Source organism: Folsomia candida, unplaced genomic scaffold (assembly GCF_002217175.1).
Source record: "Folsomia candida strain VU population unplaced genomic scaffold, ASM221717v1 Fcan01_Sc004, whole genome shotgun sequence".
NCBI lineage: Eukaryota > Metazoa > Arthropoda > Collembola > Entomobryomorpha > Isotomidae > Folsomia > Folsomia candida.
The window spans coordinates 7,990,580-8,008,107 of record NW_019091196.1 but is presented as its reverse complement, the minus strand read 5'-3'; the positions used below and the strand labels follow the sequence as shown (position 1 = coordinate 8,008,107).

Here is a 17,528-nt window from a genome sequence, read left to right as displayed (position 1 = left end):
ATTAAGATTCACATTTTAAAATGCGTTATGTACTTATGCAGAAATGTGCTTAATTATAATTCCTCGGTCATATTTACAGAAGTATTGTTTGTTTGAAACCTTTAGGCTAAAAAGCCAGTCACCCCTTAAAGTTAAAATATATTCGGTTTTTCGGGTTCGGGTTTCGGATTTGATCCGCCAGTTCGGGTTCGGATCCTTGGAAACGGGTTTCGGGTTCTTCGGGTTCGGGTTGCCCTCAAGTTTCGGATCAGTAGTATCGGGTTCGGGTTTCGGATTTGCAGGAACCCGACCCGTGAGAAACACTAATACCCATCTTCGAACTCGGTCGTTGCCCAGATGCATGTCTGTATCAAATTTGGTAAAAATCAGCCTACTCCTTCGAGAGTTATGGAAAGACAGACAGACGGACAGGTCGATTACATAAGCCCTAGTTCGGGCTAAAAATTATATGCCAATCGTTCATTAGAGTCTGGCTTTTATGTAATAATGCCGTCTTAAAAGGCCCCGCGAAGTTGCTTGGAGTAGGTTTTTTAACAATATGAAGATATTAATGCACCTAAAAATCGGTAATTTTTAGGCTTACATAGTTAGGAGATAAAAATTTTGATTTTTTTCTTCAACAGGAAGATAAATATAAAATAGATGAAAAATAATCAATAAAATTTAAATATTTCCTCATTGAAGAAAAAAATCAAAATTTTTATCTCCTAACTATGTAAGCCTAAAAATTACCGATTTTTAGGTGCATTAATATCTTCATATTGTTAAAAACGAAAGGCGGTGAACATTTTTCAAAATCGCCCTTTGAATGCATGGAGGAAGGGAAAGTTGAGACACAACAATTCAAACAAAAAACCCCGCATCAGCCAGCATGCTATTCCGCCTTAATAAGTAAATATTTTACACTTGTTGCATGTACATACACTTATTTTAAGTAAGTAGTTACTTACAAGTGTATACTTGTTTTAAGTACCTTACTTGAAGGTGTTATCCTTACACATAACCTTGTGTAAAGTTACCTTATTTGCGTGACATTCTTTCCTTCGACTAATCTCAATGTGCTTCAAGTTAGCCGTGGCCGAGATGCAATTTAGCCGTAGCCGTGGCCGAGATGCAAGACAGCCGTGGCCGTGGCCTAGCCGAACAATTTCAAATCACCCCAAAAATTTCACTTTACCCCAAAAATTTCACTTTACCCCAAAAATTTCACTTTACCCCAAAAATTTCACTTTACCACTAAAATTTCACTTTACCACTAAAATTTCACTTTACCCCAAAAATTTCACTTTACCCCAAAAATTTCACTTTACCACTAAAATTTCACTTTACCCCAAAAATTTCACTTTACCCCAAAAATTTCACTTTACCACTAAAATTTCACTTTACCCCAAAAATTTCACTTTACCCCAAAAATTTCACTTTACCCCAAAAATTTCACTTTACCCCAAAAATCTCGTTTTGACCCCAAAAATTAATTTCAGGGATAGTTAAATTAACATTCTTTCCAAGTAAAAACACATTGTTGAAAACCAAGTTATAGAGGTTAATTTGTGATATGCGATCATGACTAAATTACCACGAGATTTTATTTTGGAAAAATTGAATGAACTAAATACTATGGGTGGAATTCAATATACGTTAGGCAGTGCTTAGGCAAGGGCAATTTGCCTAAGCAAATTTATTTTGTATTCAATATTTGTTGCTTAGGCAAAATTCTGAGCAAGTGCTGAGCAAATTATTTAGGACCTTTTGTATTCAATATGCACAAATTCCTAAATTTTTTGCCTAAAGTTATTCCAGCTCGGAGATGGAATAACGACTAGCGTAACTATAATTAAACTCAGAGAACTATTTATTTTGACCGTTTTAGACGTAGTTTAGGGCGAGGATTGCAGAAATCGACTTGGTTTTGATGTGTGATGACCGCGTGATCGTGTAAATGACGCCAAAGTCGAAAATGTGGATTTTAGTAAATTAAAAAAAATATATATATCGTCTCTGCTGAAAATATCCGAGAGGTGAATACCGTGACCTTTTTAGCACGCATTATTCAGGAAAATAGTTAGGTTTTCGCCAAAATCTCGAGTTTCTCGATGAAATATTCTAAAATTTTCGCCCAAAACCAAAATAAGTTAATACTAGGCTTTAGGATTCATGCACTCTAAATAAAAATGAGTAAAATTTACTCAACGTTGGGTAAAAAAGAGGATGACACGACCAAAAGGTAAAATTTGTCTAAAGTAGTGTAAAATTTGCCCAACGTTGGGTAAATTTTACCTTTTGGTTGTGTCGTTTTTACCTAACCCTGAGTAAATTTTACTCATTGTTATTTAGAGCATGATTTTGAAAAATGTCAATCACAATTTTTGACCCAAAAGTATACTTTTTAACTCCAGTGATTTTTTTGGAGGCTTTATTTTTTTATCGATAACACAACTCGATATGAACATTTTGATATCTTGTAAACTTTGACGATTATTTTGAAGTAGTGAATTTTTAAAGGCGAATTTTAACGATTTTTAAAAATTATCCTGATAGCGCAAATTTTCCAACCTCGTCTTATCCATAAATTCACTAATTTGTTCAAAAAATCGTTCGGAAGTATACAAAATATCAAAATGTTCATATCGAATTGAGCTATCGCTAAAAAATGACATTGAAATTTGCAAAGTGAGCTTTGGCCTTTATGGCATTTTTCAAAACCAGACACATTTTTCAAAAGTTGACAACGCCATTTCAAAATGCAGGATGATCACCATAAGATTTCCAACAATTAGCCAGTTTTAATTATTTTTAGAAAATGTCGGGTTGATATTTTAGCCAAGACGAAATAAGATGCAAAGAGCGGAGCATCAAAATTTTGCAAAAATTTTGTCAGTTCACACGAGGTCACAGATTTTCGTTGCCTTAGGCAACGAAAATGGCTAGGCAAAGTGCCTAGCCATTGCTCAGGATTTTGGTAAGTTTAAGCATTCTTAAACTTACGCATGCCTAAGTTGACACTATATGGAATACGAAATTTTGCTCAGCAAAAACCTTGCTGAGCATGTGCTTATCTACGCAAATGTTTATCTTAGCGTATATTGAATTCTACCCTATATAAACTTATTTTACAACAGGGGTCTGTTGCATAAACATGTTACAATGACAATTGACAGGGCGACAATTACAGGGCGACAACGACAATAAAAATTTATGGTTGTTGCATATAGAATTCATTGACAATTTGACAAGTAGTGGACCTCTGTCAAACTTTGACATCATCTCCCATAACAACTTAAAAAGTTGTGAATATTTCAAAATTAACAAAAAACAAATCACAAACGAATTCCCACCGTCGTACATTTTTTCACACCTTTCATGATCGTTTTCCCGGTTATTCGCCAAGCCATCGCCGATAAGTATAATGTATGTATGTGTATGCAGGGTTACGACCCAGGCTTTTGTTGGGTTGGGTAGTTTGGGGTTTAATGGGGTTTAACTGACTTTTCCCTTAAAACTATATTCTAAAAGTTAAAAATATCTCTCATACATTACACGAAGTGTTTCACGGCAGCTAAGCAGTTTGTTTCATTAATGTTGTATGTACTGTAGGGAATAACAAGAGAAGTAAGGATTTCTCGGCAAACGTTGAGTGAGTAACGGAAGTAGGTTTTTATGCTGACGTCGAGTCCAGTCGGACTTTTAGCTCAGTGGTCTGTTGCGTTGGCTGGAAACGAGACGTCGTGGGTTCGAATCCTATATGGGACATATGAATATTTTTGCGAATTATTTACTTTTTTTAAATTTTAATTAATGCATTTGCTTATCTAATTAATAAAACTGATGCATTTATCAATTTGCATCGACCAACTATTAAATAAACCGGAATTAAAATTATTTCTAGTTTCAAAATTTAACATTACACGATGAAAATTGGTAAATGCAGTAGTTTTATTAATTAGATAAGCAAATAATCAGTAAAAATGTTAGAAAAATAAACAGTTTACAAAAATAATAATGTGTTCTCTAGGGGATTCGAACCCGCGACGCCGGATCCCCAGCCCAACGCAACAGTCCACTGAGCCAAAAGTCCGACTGGATTCGACGGCAGCATAGAAACCTACTTCCGTTACTCGCTCAACGTTTGCCGAGAAATCCTTACTTCTCTTGTTATTCCCCACAGTATGTCACTGGAGGAGTACATCTTTTTGTTCCTCTTAAAAATAAACATTAAATCGTGTTGTGTATGTAGTAGCAAGCCTATGTTCCACACAAGTCATTTTTGTGACCACCATTCCAGTACCTCTACTGGCAAGGCGTCAATAGATAGTAATTCACACAAACGGTTGATGTTTATCCAATCGATAGATGACGTGACAATAAAGTGAGCGCATGAGACAAGATCTTTATGCATTCAGAAAAAGAAAAGAACTGATGTTTTATTTTACGTAGCGCAATGAATTTATAACAAATCGCTGACCCAAATCATATTGCTTAGCAATAAACTAGACTAAATAGGAAGTACCTGTAAGGGTTATAAAAGACTGGACAAACTGAACAACACCTGCATGGTCATAAATCGATAGACACAATATTCTGCTCTTTATGAGTTCTCACGCTGGACAAGACATAATAGTTGGCGAGGTTCCCAAGATTGATTCATTGATGTATTATTAAGAAGAAAGTCATAAACCTATTTAACTAATAAATCCGTTTGTTTGTGTATGAAGATGTGTTTGTGTGGGTCTGATTTCGTTGTGGCTTGGTGATGAGATGGAATGAATGGTGAATTTGAGGATTGCAGAATTGGTTGGCGTGCGAATTGCAGTGATGCACTTAAGGACACTGGTGTCCAGAAAGAAGGGGTGGTCCACGAGATCGGTACTATGTGCCCTTAGTTTTGTATTTATTTTGTCATAAAATTGATTTCTTTACAATAGTTAAAATTGGGGCAATATTGAGACTCAAAGAGCAGAGTGACCGTAACTGTGTAGCAGTACATGAAAAGTGGACGGTGAGGAAAAAGATATTTGGGGTTTTATAGGTAGACAGTCAAGGTAGGGTCAAGGTGGTTCAAACTTTGAGTCATGTACATAGATTTCGTAAGATTTTAGAACTTATTGGAACAAGTACAAAATTGAGTAAATTAGATAATTGAATTAGTCTAGAGATAAGATAAACTTCGTCTAGGAATTAAAATATATTATAAAATATGAGACATTTGAGTTCATGCGACAAGGACATACAAAAGTGCATGGGAAATAATGCTGATGTCAAACACCGTTCATTGTCATAGTTTATTCCAACAAGTTGAGACTGGGGCACGTTGAGATTCCAAAAATACTAGGGTAAGTTGAGACTCGGGAAAGTTGAGACTGGCGCAAGTTGAGACGGGGGCATGTTGAGACTGACAATGCAAGTCTTTTACGTGTACAACTCAGATCTGGTTGGGACCAATTTTATTTTGTTCACCACAAAAGATAAGAGTACCCGTATTTTTTCATTTTTCCTAATGCGCTAATTTGAGCGCGGGGCGCGAATTTTTCAGCCAAAACCACGCTTTTTAAAAAATCTGTAAATTTTCGAATTTTAGCGGGAATCCAAAAATTCGAAAACATTTCTCTTCAGAATGACTTACTTGACTTGCGAAAAATCCAATTGTCTCGAAATTTGAATTTCAAAATTTTTTGCCAGTTTTTGAAATTCATTAAAATTATAAACTCCTTCAAATTTTTAATTTTTCAAAAAATAATGCATGTGGATTTTTAACAAGTCAAGTAAGTTATTCTGAAGAGACATTTTTTCGAATTTTTGGATTCGCGCTAAAATTCGAAAATTTACAGAATTTTTAAAAAGCGAGGTTTTGGCTGAAAAATGTTTTAAAATTCGCGCCCCGCGCTCAAATGAAAAAATACTGGTACTCTTATTTTTTGTGGTGAACAAAATAAAATTGGTCCCAACCAGATCTGAGTTGTACACGTAAAAGACTTGCATTGTGAGGTATGTTGAAACTTTGAGACTTTGGTTTGAGATTTGACAAATTCAGACAATATGAAACTTAACTGAATCGATGCAAATTGAGAAAAGGGGATCTTTTGATATGCTGAGGTATCATATGCTTACTAAAATACACATAATTCAATACACATAATAATAACATAATTCCAATTATTATTTTCCACATACAAATTTAGAAACCTTTTATTTAATAGGAGGATGCATATATAAATAAAAGAGAGCTTTATTTCTTTAAAATGTGTGTGAGAGCAAGAAATGTGGACCCAGAAGGTGAAGGGAGACAGAATGGTTCTCATGTCTACATATTTTATATTCGAATGTGAATTGCTGGAGTTTTTCTTGGAAATGAAAAAGACCCTTCTTCCTAAAGAGGATGCATATTGTATAGAAAAACTCGATCTACGATCTACCTGTAAACTCGCTTCCTGCGTCAGAATTAGCATATTTTACCAACGGATTAAAATTTTTTAACGTCTTCTTTAGTGCTATTAAAACATATTTGTTTGTTTTATCCTTTAATGGTACGGGAAATAGTTTTCTGGAGAAACAATCAATACATACAAATATATATCTGTATCCGTTGTTTTCTTTTGTATATTTTTGTATTTTTATACTACAAAATACTTAATAATTTAATATACGTGATCCAATTTCTTTATGGCACGCACCTACCAGTAGATCAAAAGAAATTTGATAATATGAAAATGCACAATGGTCCTTCTTCTTGCAAATTTATTCCCTGTGAATTTATGCAAATAATACGCTGGAAGTTAGTAGAGAGCTTCCTTTACTTCTGCCTTTGGTTCTGTCAATTTTGTTTTATAAAACGAGTGCAACCCTGCAAAGGCTCCTAGAATAAATGGAATATAAATTGTGTAATGCATATTTGAATGCTGGAAAAGATGATAATTGGTGGAGATGGAGACGGTTCTGCTCTGCGTATGAATCTTTTGTAAAATCGTTGAAAATAAGTATTTCTTTCAGACAAAGTGAGACATACACATTAGTTTTATTCAACGTACATTACCAGACAAAATGCATGCAGTACAAATACATGTTTATTAATTGATGAAAAGTTTGAGTTTAAAAACAAGTATACTGATAAAGAGGAGGCAATCACGTTGATTTAATAAAGGTACCATTACGTATGTCAAGAAATGAAATGCAATCTCGCTCTATGTAAGAAAAATTTAAACTAGAGACTTTTTGAAAAAGGAGAAGTTCAACGATGACATGAATCAGGAAACACATCTTGGGAGACGCCATGTTCAGTTGGGAGATGAGACAAATTATTCTATTCCATTCCATTATTCCATTATTCTAGATCAATCTACATAAATCTAGGTGTATTATTTATCATGATGAAATTGACCACAATATGTAAGTACATGTGCAGAAACAAAGTGAAGACCGCATACCCAAGTGTGATGCATAAAAAACTAGTAGTGCATAATAACTATACGTAATCATACTTGTTATTATTTACGTCACGGTTACATCATCATCATCATTTGGATGCATACGCATCCAGGGTTGGCACTTGGTTGACACTTTCTCCATACGTTTCGTCGCTATCTCCTCTCCACCATATCTCTTTTCACAGGTGCTGATGCTGATGTCATGATAATGATGATGACAACAACGTCTGCGTGTGTTTGTGTATGTGTGTGTGTAAGAGAGAGACTGGCAGTGATCTTGGTGTGTGATAAGTCTAGAGGGTAAAACCATCACTTTCAGTCAATGAACCTTACTCTTTAAGGGTGACCATCAACGGAGAGGGGGAATCAAAAATTCGAGTCTGAGTGCTTTAGAAAGTTTATCAGGATATTGTACTAAACAAAACGCTACCTTGCAGGAACCACTTTCTCTTGTATCCTATCCCAATACCTTCACTCAGATTAATTTTCGAGAAGGTTAGGATTCACATTTCATTACAACAATTATAATGTAAGTCTTCTAAAATTTGATTCAATGCCTCATTTTTAATCTGAAATGTATGCGTATACCATATAGCACACCAAGTCTCATTTTACCTCTCAAGTATCATTGTCTTATTTTGCCTCTAGAGTCTAGTCACACCTAAGATTGCCTCGGGAGTCTCAACATACCCCGGTCTTAACTTGCCCTAGAACTTTTTGGAATCTCTACTTGCCCCAGCCTATTTGGCATCTCAACTTACGGTAAATTGAAATTTTTGGGGTAAAACGAGATTTTTGGGGTAAAGCGAAATTTTTGGGGTAAAGTGAAATTTTTGGGGTAAAGTGAAATTTTTGGGGTAAAGTGAAATTTTTGGGGTAAAATGAAATATTTGGGGTAAATTAATATTTTGAGGGACATATGTTTGGGATAAAATGAAATTTTTGGGATAAAACGAAATTTTTAGGGTAAAGTGAAATTTTTTGGGGTAAAGTGAAATTTTTGGGTTAAAATGAAATTTTTTGGAGCAAAGTGAAATTTTTGGGGTAAAGTGAAATTTTTGGGGTGAGGTGAAATTTTTGGGGTAAAGTGAAATTTTAGGGGTAAAACGAGATTTTTGGGGTAAAACGAAATTTTAGGGGTAAAGTGAAATTTTTGGGGTAAAGTGAAATTTTTGGGGTAAAGTGAAATTTTTGGGGTGAGGTGAAATTTTTGGGGTAAAGTGAAATTTTTGGGGTAAGGTGAAATTTTTGGGGTGATTTGAAATTGTTCGGCTCGGCCACGGCCACGGCTAAATTGCATCTCGGCCAGGGCTAACTTGCAGCACATCTAATCTCATCGTTCTCACTTTTCGTTAATTTCCTCATTAATAGAGTCAATATATCGGCCCAACTTTTTAGCCTGTCCAGTCACAGAAAAGGTCCCACTCTCCAACGTCAATGATCAAAATTGGGCGTCTCTCCTTGTCGACGCCGTCGATCCAGTATTTGTACTCTTGTAAAATTCGGATCAATCGGATCAAGATATTAAAGAAATTGAGAAATGAAGCATATTGAACTCTAGTCATACTGTCCCAGGGCCTTTATCTTCACATGTAAACAAACACATCGGGGTGGGGTCCATCCAAAACAATGTGTATATAATTGGTCTCTTGACCGTGGTCAGAAACATTAGTTTAATATTATTGAAAAATTATTTACTACATATTTCTCATGAAGAAATACTGAGAATTAGATTGTTATCGTAATTTGATAGCATCGTACCTGCAAAAGACATGGAGTTTTACCGTGTTTTAACGTCGCAGAGTCTTATACGTACAACACATGCAGAAGGCATGTGTTGTACGGGATTGGTAGTTATACGGCGCATGGATGATGTGACGTCAGCAGAGATCGGCAAAACCTGCTTTCATTATATACCTTTATGGCAACTTTAGAACGAAATCGAATTTCGACATGCGGTTTTCGCCAACCTGTTTCTAATTTTTCAAGTACGGCCGAGTTAGAAGATGGGCATTGTAGATTATAAGGTCATGGCGCCACGGTGATGAGATGAACCTGTCTAATTTTTTGTTTCCACAGTTTTAGACGTAGTTTAGGGCGGGGATTTCAAAAATCGCCATCATTTCGACGTGTGACGACCTCAAAGTAATCCTACGTCGAGGCAAACTGAGATTTTTACAAAAATTTAATCTATAGATGAAATATAGCTAAATTAAGTGTCCCCGCGTTGTTACAGATTTTGTCTACACCATGTCGAAAACTGGCGGGAACACTGGACTATGGTGCTATGCGATTATACATCTAAATTCCACATTTAATTTGAGTTGGAGTTGAATGTGGGAATAATGCAAATATGCGAGTACGTAGACCTGTTGAGAACAAACATGTAAAATATGCGTTATGCATGATTATCCAAAGTGGCTCGATATAAATGAAGGCAAACCTGCTATACTGTCATGCCCCACATATGGTATTACACCAGCAGCACGGTACGCGATGAAAATAATTAAAAAGTGAATTATGGTTATCTGGGTGGCTTATCAGTCAATTATGATAAGCACCTGCGTCGAAACAATGGATTAATGTTTCATAACTCAACGAATGACGCACAGTTGGAGCACTTTAAAAACAATAGTTTGCAGAAGCATTTAATATTGCGTCGGAACACCTGCAAATTAGTAATTAATGTTTCGTAAGTCAACAAGTGACGCACAGTCGGAGCACTTCAAAAACAATACTTTGCATAAGCATTTAATATTGCGTCGGAACACCTGCAAATTAGTAATTAATGTTTCGTAACTCAACAAGTGACGCACAGTCGGAGCACTTCAAAAACAATACTTTGCATAAGCATTTAATATTGCGTTGAACACCTGCAAATTAGTAATTAAAATTACCTCTGAGGCCCTATTCGAGTCATATAAATAGTAGCTCCGAGGTAGTTTTGGGCGGGGATTTCAAAAATCGCCATCATTTCGTCGTGTTACGACGCCAAAGTAATTCCGTCGAAATGAGGCAAACTGAGATTTTTACAAAAAATTGAATATATACATGAAATACAGTTAAATTAAGTGTTCCCGTGCTGTCGCAGGTTTGTCGACACCATGTCGAAAAATGGCGGGAACACTGGATTATGGATCTAAATTCGAAATTTAATTTTATTTGGAGTTGAATCTGAGAATGATGCAAATAGGCGAGTATGTAGACCTGATGAGAGCAAAAATTTAAAACATGTATGATGCATGATTCTCCAGAGTGGCTCGATATAAATGAAATGAGGGAACCTTAATTGTTTCATTATTTTTTTTAATAATTCAGATTTCAAAATTTCTTTATTTTGTATCGCATTCTCAGAATTTTGCGTTGCTTGGGTACGTGGCCTTGCTGCAGTTTATTTAAAAACATTAACACTTCAGGGGGGTGTGAAGTGAATTTTCAAAAACTAATTATTTATAGTGTAAACACAGTATGTATAATGTATTATTTAATTTCAAATGTATTTAACTAACATTATAATAAATTATTACAAAAAAATCAAAATGAAATAAACTCTATTCTATCCTGAGTTCGTTATGTGGGCTTCTCACATGTGGAATAGTTGATGTCTAAAATACAAATTATAACGTTTATTTGGTATCAAAAGCTTCCATAATGTTGTAAATACTTATGTACTTCATCATCGTCAGTGGAATGGACAAATAATTGGCGACGACTGGATGGGTCCTCTAGTGGTGTTTCCACTGCTGTCTCGATTTCCAATTCATCCTCATCCGTATAGCCATACATAGTGGAAAGTCCCATGTTCTCATAATCATGCACCATACTTTGAATTGTCATTGACTCTTCAAGATCGGGAAAAACTTCGTCATATTCGAAGTCTTCGTCGTCTTCGTCATCGATTTGGCCCGGGTTGATCTTAAATTAAGTTACAAATAATAAGAAAGTTATTGAGTCCGTGAAATGCAATGTGTCTTACAATTAATCTTTCCGTTGGAAGGGAGTCAATTAAGTCTTCATAAAATCGATCATTTGTCCAGTATTCTTCCCCTAACCTAGAGAAAGTAGTTTAACACAGTTACCTATTTCTATTTAATAAGCCTTTGTATGAACACCTTTTCACATGGTTGACATGTGCAATCCTATAACTGGTATTATAATTTCTCATAACTTCTTCTGCCGTCCTTTGCACTGTGGAAAGGTTTTGATCAAGATTATTTTTCCGGATATAATCCTTTGTATCCTTCCAAACATATTCTATTGCCGAGAGGTCGCAATTATACGGGGGTAATCTATTGAAATCTTTGAGTTATTACAATGCCAACGATCTATTACATATGTTTGCTACATTACCGAAGTATTTCGTGACCAGCTTCCTTTGCCAGCTTATCAATAACGTAGTATTTGTTTCCAACCTTCATCGACTTAATAATGTCCCAAAGTTCCCATTTTAGATATTGCTTCTCTGGTTTTATGGGGCCGCGGCTTGGATCCCAATGATTCGTTAGCCAGGTGTACATGACCCCCTTCTTGTCCCTGGAGACTGGTACCTCGGCAGATCCGTGATATCTATTTCAGCGACACAACAGTACAATGTAGTTAATATATTAAGCGCATAAACATTTAGATATATATATATATATATTTATATCTAGTATATTTGTATAAAGATGAGTTTAAGTTATGATTCTTAACGGTGCATTGTCCACAATAATCAGGAAACTTCCTTTCCCTTCCAATGATGTTAACAATTTGCGAAACCAGGCGAGATAGGTAGGGCCATCTACGTTTTCTGAAAATATTATGTAACATTAAAATACGAAAAACTTGGGAGTGTAAACCACAAGTAATGTTTTATCCTTTACTATGGTAATCTCCGTCGGCATCTTTTTTTGAGATTGGATATACCTTCATGGCTCCCTCCACAAATCCATCTTCACCACCATCTTTTAAATGTCGACAAAAAATAATTAGATATAACGTATTTTATGCTCTTACCCGCGTTAAGCACGATTAGCCGAGGTCCTCTACCTATTTTATTTTGCTTAAATGTATATAGTTTTCTTTCCTGCCAGCTTCTGAATGTTCTTGGCACCCATGCTTTGCCAGTTCTGGCGTGGGGGTCCACCCAGGTTTCGTCTGCTTATTATTTATTAACTAAACCGACAAAAACAATATTTTTATATAAATATACGGAACTAGTACGCACCTGTGTATATAATTTTTTTTTTGTTGGGGTCCCTTTCGTTTTCTCGTAGACGTTTAAGAAACCGACCTCGCCATCGAATTATATCTTCTCTTTGTAGGATTGCAACTCGGAGATCAACTGTGCCAAATTTATACGCAATTTTGTGCATCAGCTTTTTAAACGTATACAACGAGCACTTAAATCTCGTTATTGGCTCAGACGATGTTCTCTAGAATAATAGTACTTGGATGTAAACTTATTCCTGGTTAAAAAAACTATTTTTTGTACCTCTAAAACATCGTCGTCATCCTTCATCCGCGCCATAAACTCGTTATAAATTTCTTCCAGAAATGCGACGCGATTATTCTGAAAGTGTTTCTGTATCATGGCTTTTAGTATATCTAGTTTGAATTGGTCCAGCAATTTAAAAGTCCTCATTTCTCGTGGTCGTTTCTTTCCAGGTGTCTGTATTTGAACGTTGTTGCGGTGTGCTACAACGACCCTTGACACCGTCCAGAGTTTGACATTTGTGGCTAATGAAGCTAATTTCGAGGGCGATCCCACGAGTAGCTCTGAATTAGCTGTCGCCCTGTCAAAAAAGTATTTCACGTTGATAATAATCTGCTGAGCTGTTGATTGTAATGCCCGGCCACGAAAATTGAATGGGCTTTGAAATGACACCGGAGTATCTCTGGGACAATTATTCTCGGCTGATGGTGTTGGCGTTGCAACAACAAAGTCATTCATTTGCATAGGAAGCATCGTCGAGCTACACCTACTGAGACTTTGATATGGCTTAACTGCTCCCTCGACATCAGGTATAGGGTATATAAGGTTATCTTCTCCAACAAGGCTTTCTACAATTGCCCATTTCAAGAACATACCACATTCGTCGAAATTGCATGGCTGACCAATTAGTAAAGAGTCCTGGAGATACTTTGTGATAAGACCTTCATGATCTTCTGTCAAAGGTTTTGGCTCGTAAACTCCATTGTTGTTGATTGGCAGCCAGAATTTTCTGGCTGTTGGTATGTGTTTCATGTAACTAGGAATATAAATTAGAATGACAAAAATTGTTCTCGATTGGGCGGACGGAATAGCTAAATTATACTGGTCCGCAAACATTCCTCTGGAAATTTGTTGATTCGTTTGAGTACCTCCACCACCCACAACAAAATATTTGCGGGTAACCTGATTTCCGCTAGAAGTGGTCTCCACAACTTCTACGAGTTCTTTGTTGGAGTGGTCAATCGTCCCGATAATTTTTGGAATATCGCCACTTTCTAGAAAGATGGTCAAAAATCCAGAAAGGTTCTTGTGCTTCGAACGCCTTTTGGATGGGCACAACATTTCATATTCAAGGAAAGATTGTTGAGCACTAGTTTCAGTGACTAATTCTGATATAAGCAAACGACATTTCCCAAAAGCTGCTGGTGGTTGTGGATATTCTAGGTTTGTTTTGCTCAGTAATTGACCATCTATCTCAAAACCACCTCTTCTGGGTATCTCTGGAGTCTGCGCAGGTGTCCTCCCCGTGGTGTCATCATCGGTGGATTCAGGTTGAGGGCCACTTGCTTCTTCAGCGTTACCGCTGTCAGCACAAACGCGGGTGTCGATTGGTTGGCTGGTGGTCGTGTGTATATTCGACGTAGACACTGGAATATTACTCTCCGCATTTATCGGTAATGATCCATTCTGCAATAGTGTAAATAAAAAAATTAACTTGGTTCAATCGTACAAACTACACAACGAGTTACCAAATAGAACGAAGGAAATGACGGATATAACTCAGCAGTGTGACAGACTCCTTGCCACAAGTCGGTAACAAGTTGCATCCATTGTTTCTCCAGATCGGCACCCCTACTTGTTGAGATACCTTCGTCCTCGAACGATGAAAATCTTGCGAAGAATAACGTCAGGCTAGGGGAGAACTCGAACGGAATGTAGTACAGTGAAGATGTATATCTCTTATCCACTGTTGATTCAAAAATAGACTTGCTTTTCATTACTAATGAAAATAAAATAAATAAATCCGGTCTCAATTTTTGGACTTTTTCAAGCAATTCGTTGTCCGCTGTTTCAGGGGGAACACCTAACAAGTATGCCTTGTCATGTTCACGGCACGCTAAGTCTGCAAACAGTTACTAAGCATTGAAATCAACGTCAATGTATTATTTGTAATTGAATTCATACGTATGTATACCCAAGGCATTGATTGGACCCCCAAGATCATACATTTTTTCCAAATTTGTACCAGGACCACAGTAACTATATATATAGCACAAATTTGAAATTGTAGACTCTTTTATGCACCAATAATGCACTAGCAATTTTATGCAACATTTACCGATATCCTGGTAAGTTAAATCTCAGAAGTCCCGAGTTGCGGTTATGATTATTTGCAGTTGAGTTGCTTGCGTCAATTGCTGCTCTTCGAACTCGTGCATCTAATTTTTGCTGTGTGCAATATTGTAATCGTCGTGTGTATCTCTGGGCGTAGAAGTTGCTTAACAGGGTTAAGGTGAGTATATGGGTGTCGTTAAAAATGGAGAGGTATGAACAACCCTCAGGGAGGGGTCCATTTAACTCCACAATAAAATGCGAAGCATTCTCAGCACTACAATTGAGTGAGAATTCATTGAGAATTTTTGCAGACCGTACTGCTTCTAATAGACTTTGAGGCTTATAATACGTCCTTCCTCGATGTCCTTCAGGGGCAAATAAGCCCTTTTCTCTGATAAAACTTTCATTCGAGCCGGGAAAAGTAAAAAATTGGTTTATCTGGGAGGTGATTGTAGAGTTGTCGACATGCATAAAAGGATACATGTTGCTGATGCTGGTGGAAATGGTCGACCCATAATGGGCCTGACGATACCCATGAATTTCTTGGGCCCATGTATCATGTTGAGACATGTTCTTTGTGATTCCAGATTTCCTTAGTAAAGTAAAATCTATGCTTTGTGTTTCGTAATAAAAGCAATTGGTTGAGTTACATATTGCTATTGTGGAGCAGTCGGGTAGATGAGCTAAAACTCTTTTTGAATATATGAAATTGGTGGTGATATTTTTCTGGTGGCAATAGTGCGATCGAATTACTTTTTCGTAGAATGCCGACAATTGTGTTCCAAGCAAATTGTAGCTTCGTTTCCAAGCAAATGGGAAATTTAAATCTGGGGTCTGACCTTGCTCATCCAAAAACGAGTTCCACTCTGGGGGAGTGTTGAATGGGTCGTTGATACGAAAAGCCGCATATCCCTGGTATAATGCCGCATTGACAGAAGCATCTAATTAATTAATTTTTATTATAAGACCAGTTGGTTCGTAAAGAAATTGTGTTATAAATTATACAGCTTACAAAACATCACGAACACGGCATTCAGATCTGGGATAAAAAAGGGACGGTCGTTCCAAATATATTGTGACGTGGTTCCATTTTGGAACACGGTGTGCATTGTGACAGGGTAAACCATTTTCTGTAGTAAAGTCAAGACTTGAATGAATGCAGGATTGTCCTCGGAGCTACTATTTATATGACTCGAATAGGGCCTCAGAGGTAATTTTAATTACTAATTTGCAGGTGTTCAACGCAATATTAAATGCTTATGCAAAGTATTGTTTTTGAAGTGCTCCGACTGTGCGTCACTTGTTGAGTTACGAAACATTAATTACTAATTTGCAGGTGTTCCGACGCAATATTAAATGCTTATGCAAAGTATTGTTTTTGAAGTGCTCCGACTGTGCGTCACTTGTTGACTTACGAAACATTAATTACTAATTTGCAGGTGTTCCGACGCAATATTAAATGCTTCTGCAAACTATTGTTTTTAAAGTGCTCCAACTGTGCGTCATTCGTTGAGTTATGAAACATTAATCCATTGTTTCGACGCAGGTGCTTATCATAATTGACTGATAAGCCACCCAGATAACCATAATTCACTTTTTAATTATTTTCATCGCGTACCGTGCTGCTGGTGTAATACCATATGTGGGGCATGACAGTATAGCAGGTTTGCCTTCATTTATATCGAGCCACTTTGGATAATCATGCATAACGCATATTTTACATGTTTGTTCTCAACAGGTCTACGTACTCGCATATTTGCATTATTCCCACATTCAACTCCAACTCAAATTAAATGTGGAATTTAGATGTATAATCGCATAGCACCATAGTCCAGTGTTCCCGCCAGTTTTCGACATGGTGTAGACAAAACCTGTAACAACGCGGGGACACTTAATTTAGCTATATTTCATCTATAGATTAAATTTTTGTAAAAATCTCAGTTTGCCTCGACGTAGGATTACTTTGAGGTCGTCACACGTCGAAATGATGGCGATTTTTGAAATCCCCGCCCAAAACTACGTCTAAAACTGTGGAAACAAAAAATTAGACAGGTTCATCTCATCACCGTGGCGCCATGACCTTATAATCTACAATGCCCATCTTCTAACTCGGCCGTACTTGAAAAATTAGAAACAGGTTGGCGAAAACCGCATGTCGAAATTCGATTTCGTTCTAAAGTTGCCATAAAGGTATATAATGAAAGCAGGTTTTGCCGATCTCTGCTGACGTCACATCATCCATGCGCCGTATAACTACCAATCCCGTACAACACATGCCTTCTGCATGTGTTGTACGTATAAGACTCTGCGACGTTAAAACACGTTAAAACTCCATGTCTTTTGCAGGTACGATGTTATCAAATTACGATAACAATCTAATTCTCAGTATTTCTTCATGAGAAATATGTAGTAAATAATTTTTCAATAATATTAAACTAATGTTTCTGACCACGGTCAAGAGACCAATTATATACACATTGTTTTGGATGGACCCCACCCCGATGTGTTTGTTTACATGTGAAGATAAAGGCCCTGGGACAGTAAATATAAAATGCGTATTAAATAAAAGTGCTCCACGCTGA

The 17,528-nt window shown here is 36.7% G+C and overlaps 1 protein-coding gene across 3 annotated transcripts; it reads right to left on the bottom strand.

The window, feature by feature from the left end:
- Positions 1-10,628: 10,628 nt before the first annotated feature.
- Positions 10,629-16,114, bottom strand: LOC118435498. 3 transcript variants are annotated; one of them, XM_035851658.1, is made up of 14 exons: positions 15,959-16,114; positions 14,951-15,887; positions 14,807-14,871; positions 14,361-14,734; positions 12,892-14,298; positions 12,625-12,832; positions 12,447-12,554; positions 12,281-12,361; positions 12,111-12,207; positions 11,769-11,984; positions 11,531-11,707; positions 11,395-11,470; positions 11,091-11,333; positions 10,629-11,023 (listed from the first exon to the last, which is right to left on the bottom strand). In XM_035851658.1, exons 1-14 carry the CDS (start codon positions 16,071-16,073, stop codon positions 10,970-10,972), a joined length of 4,158 nt encoding a protein of 1,385 aa, XP_035707551.1. In that variant the 5' UTR covers positions 16,074-16,114; the 3' UTR covers positions 10,629-10,969. The 3 variants fall into 3 exon arrangements, with proteins under 3 accessions (XP_035707551.1, XP_035707552.1, XP_035707553.1); XM_035851659.1 differs by lacking the exon at positions 12,281-12,361 and having other exon boundaries at positions 12,414-12,554; XM_035851660.1 differs by lacking the exons at positions 10,629-11,023; positions 11,091-11,333; positions 11,395-11,470; positions 11,531-11,707; positions 12,281-12,361 and having other exon boundaries at positions 11,843-12,207; positions 12,414-12,554.
- Between the last annotated feature and the right edge of the window lie 1,414 nt (positions 16,115-17,528).

Coding starts and splice junctions, on each gene's coding strand:
- LOC118435498 (XM_035851658.1), bottom strand. CDS start 16,073: ATGGTTTACCCTGTCACAATGCACACCGTGTTCCAAAATGGAACCACG. Junction 11,471..11,530: donor CATGTCAACCATGTGAAAAG/GTGTTCATACAA, acceptor TACTTTCTCTAG/GTTAGGGGAAGAATACTGGA. Junction 11,334..11,394: donor TTCCAACGGAAAGATTAATT/GTAAGACACATT, acceptor ACTTAATTTAAG/ATCAACCCGGGCCAAATCGA.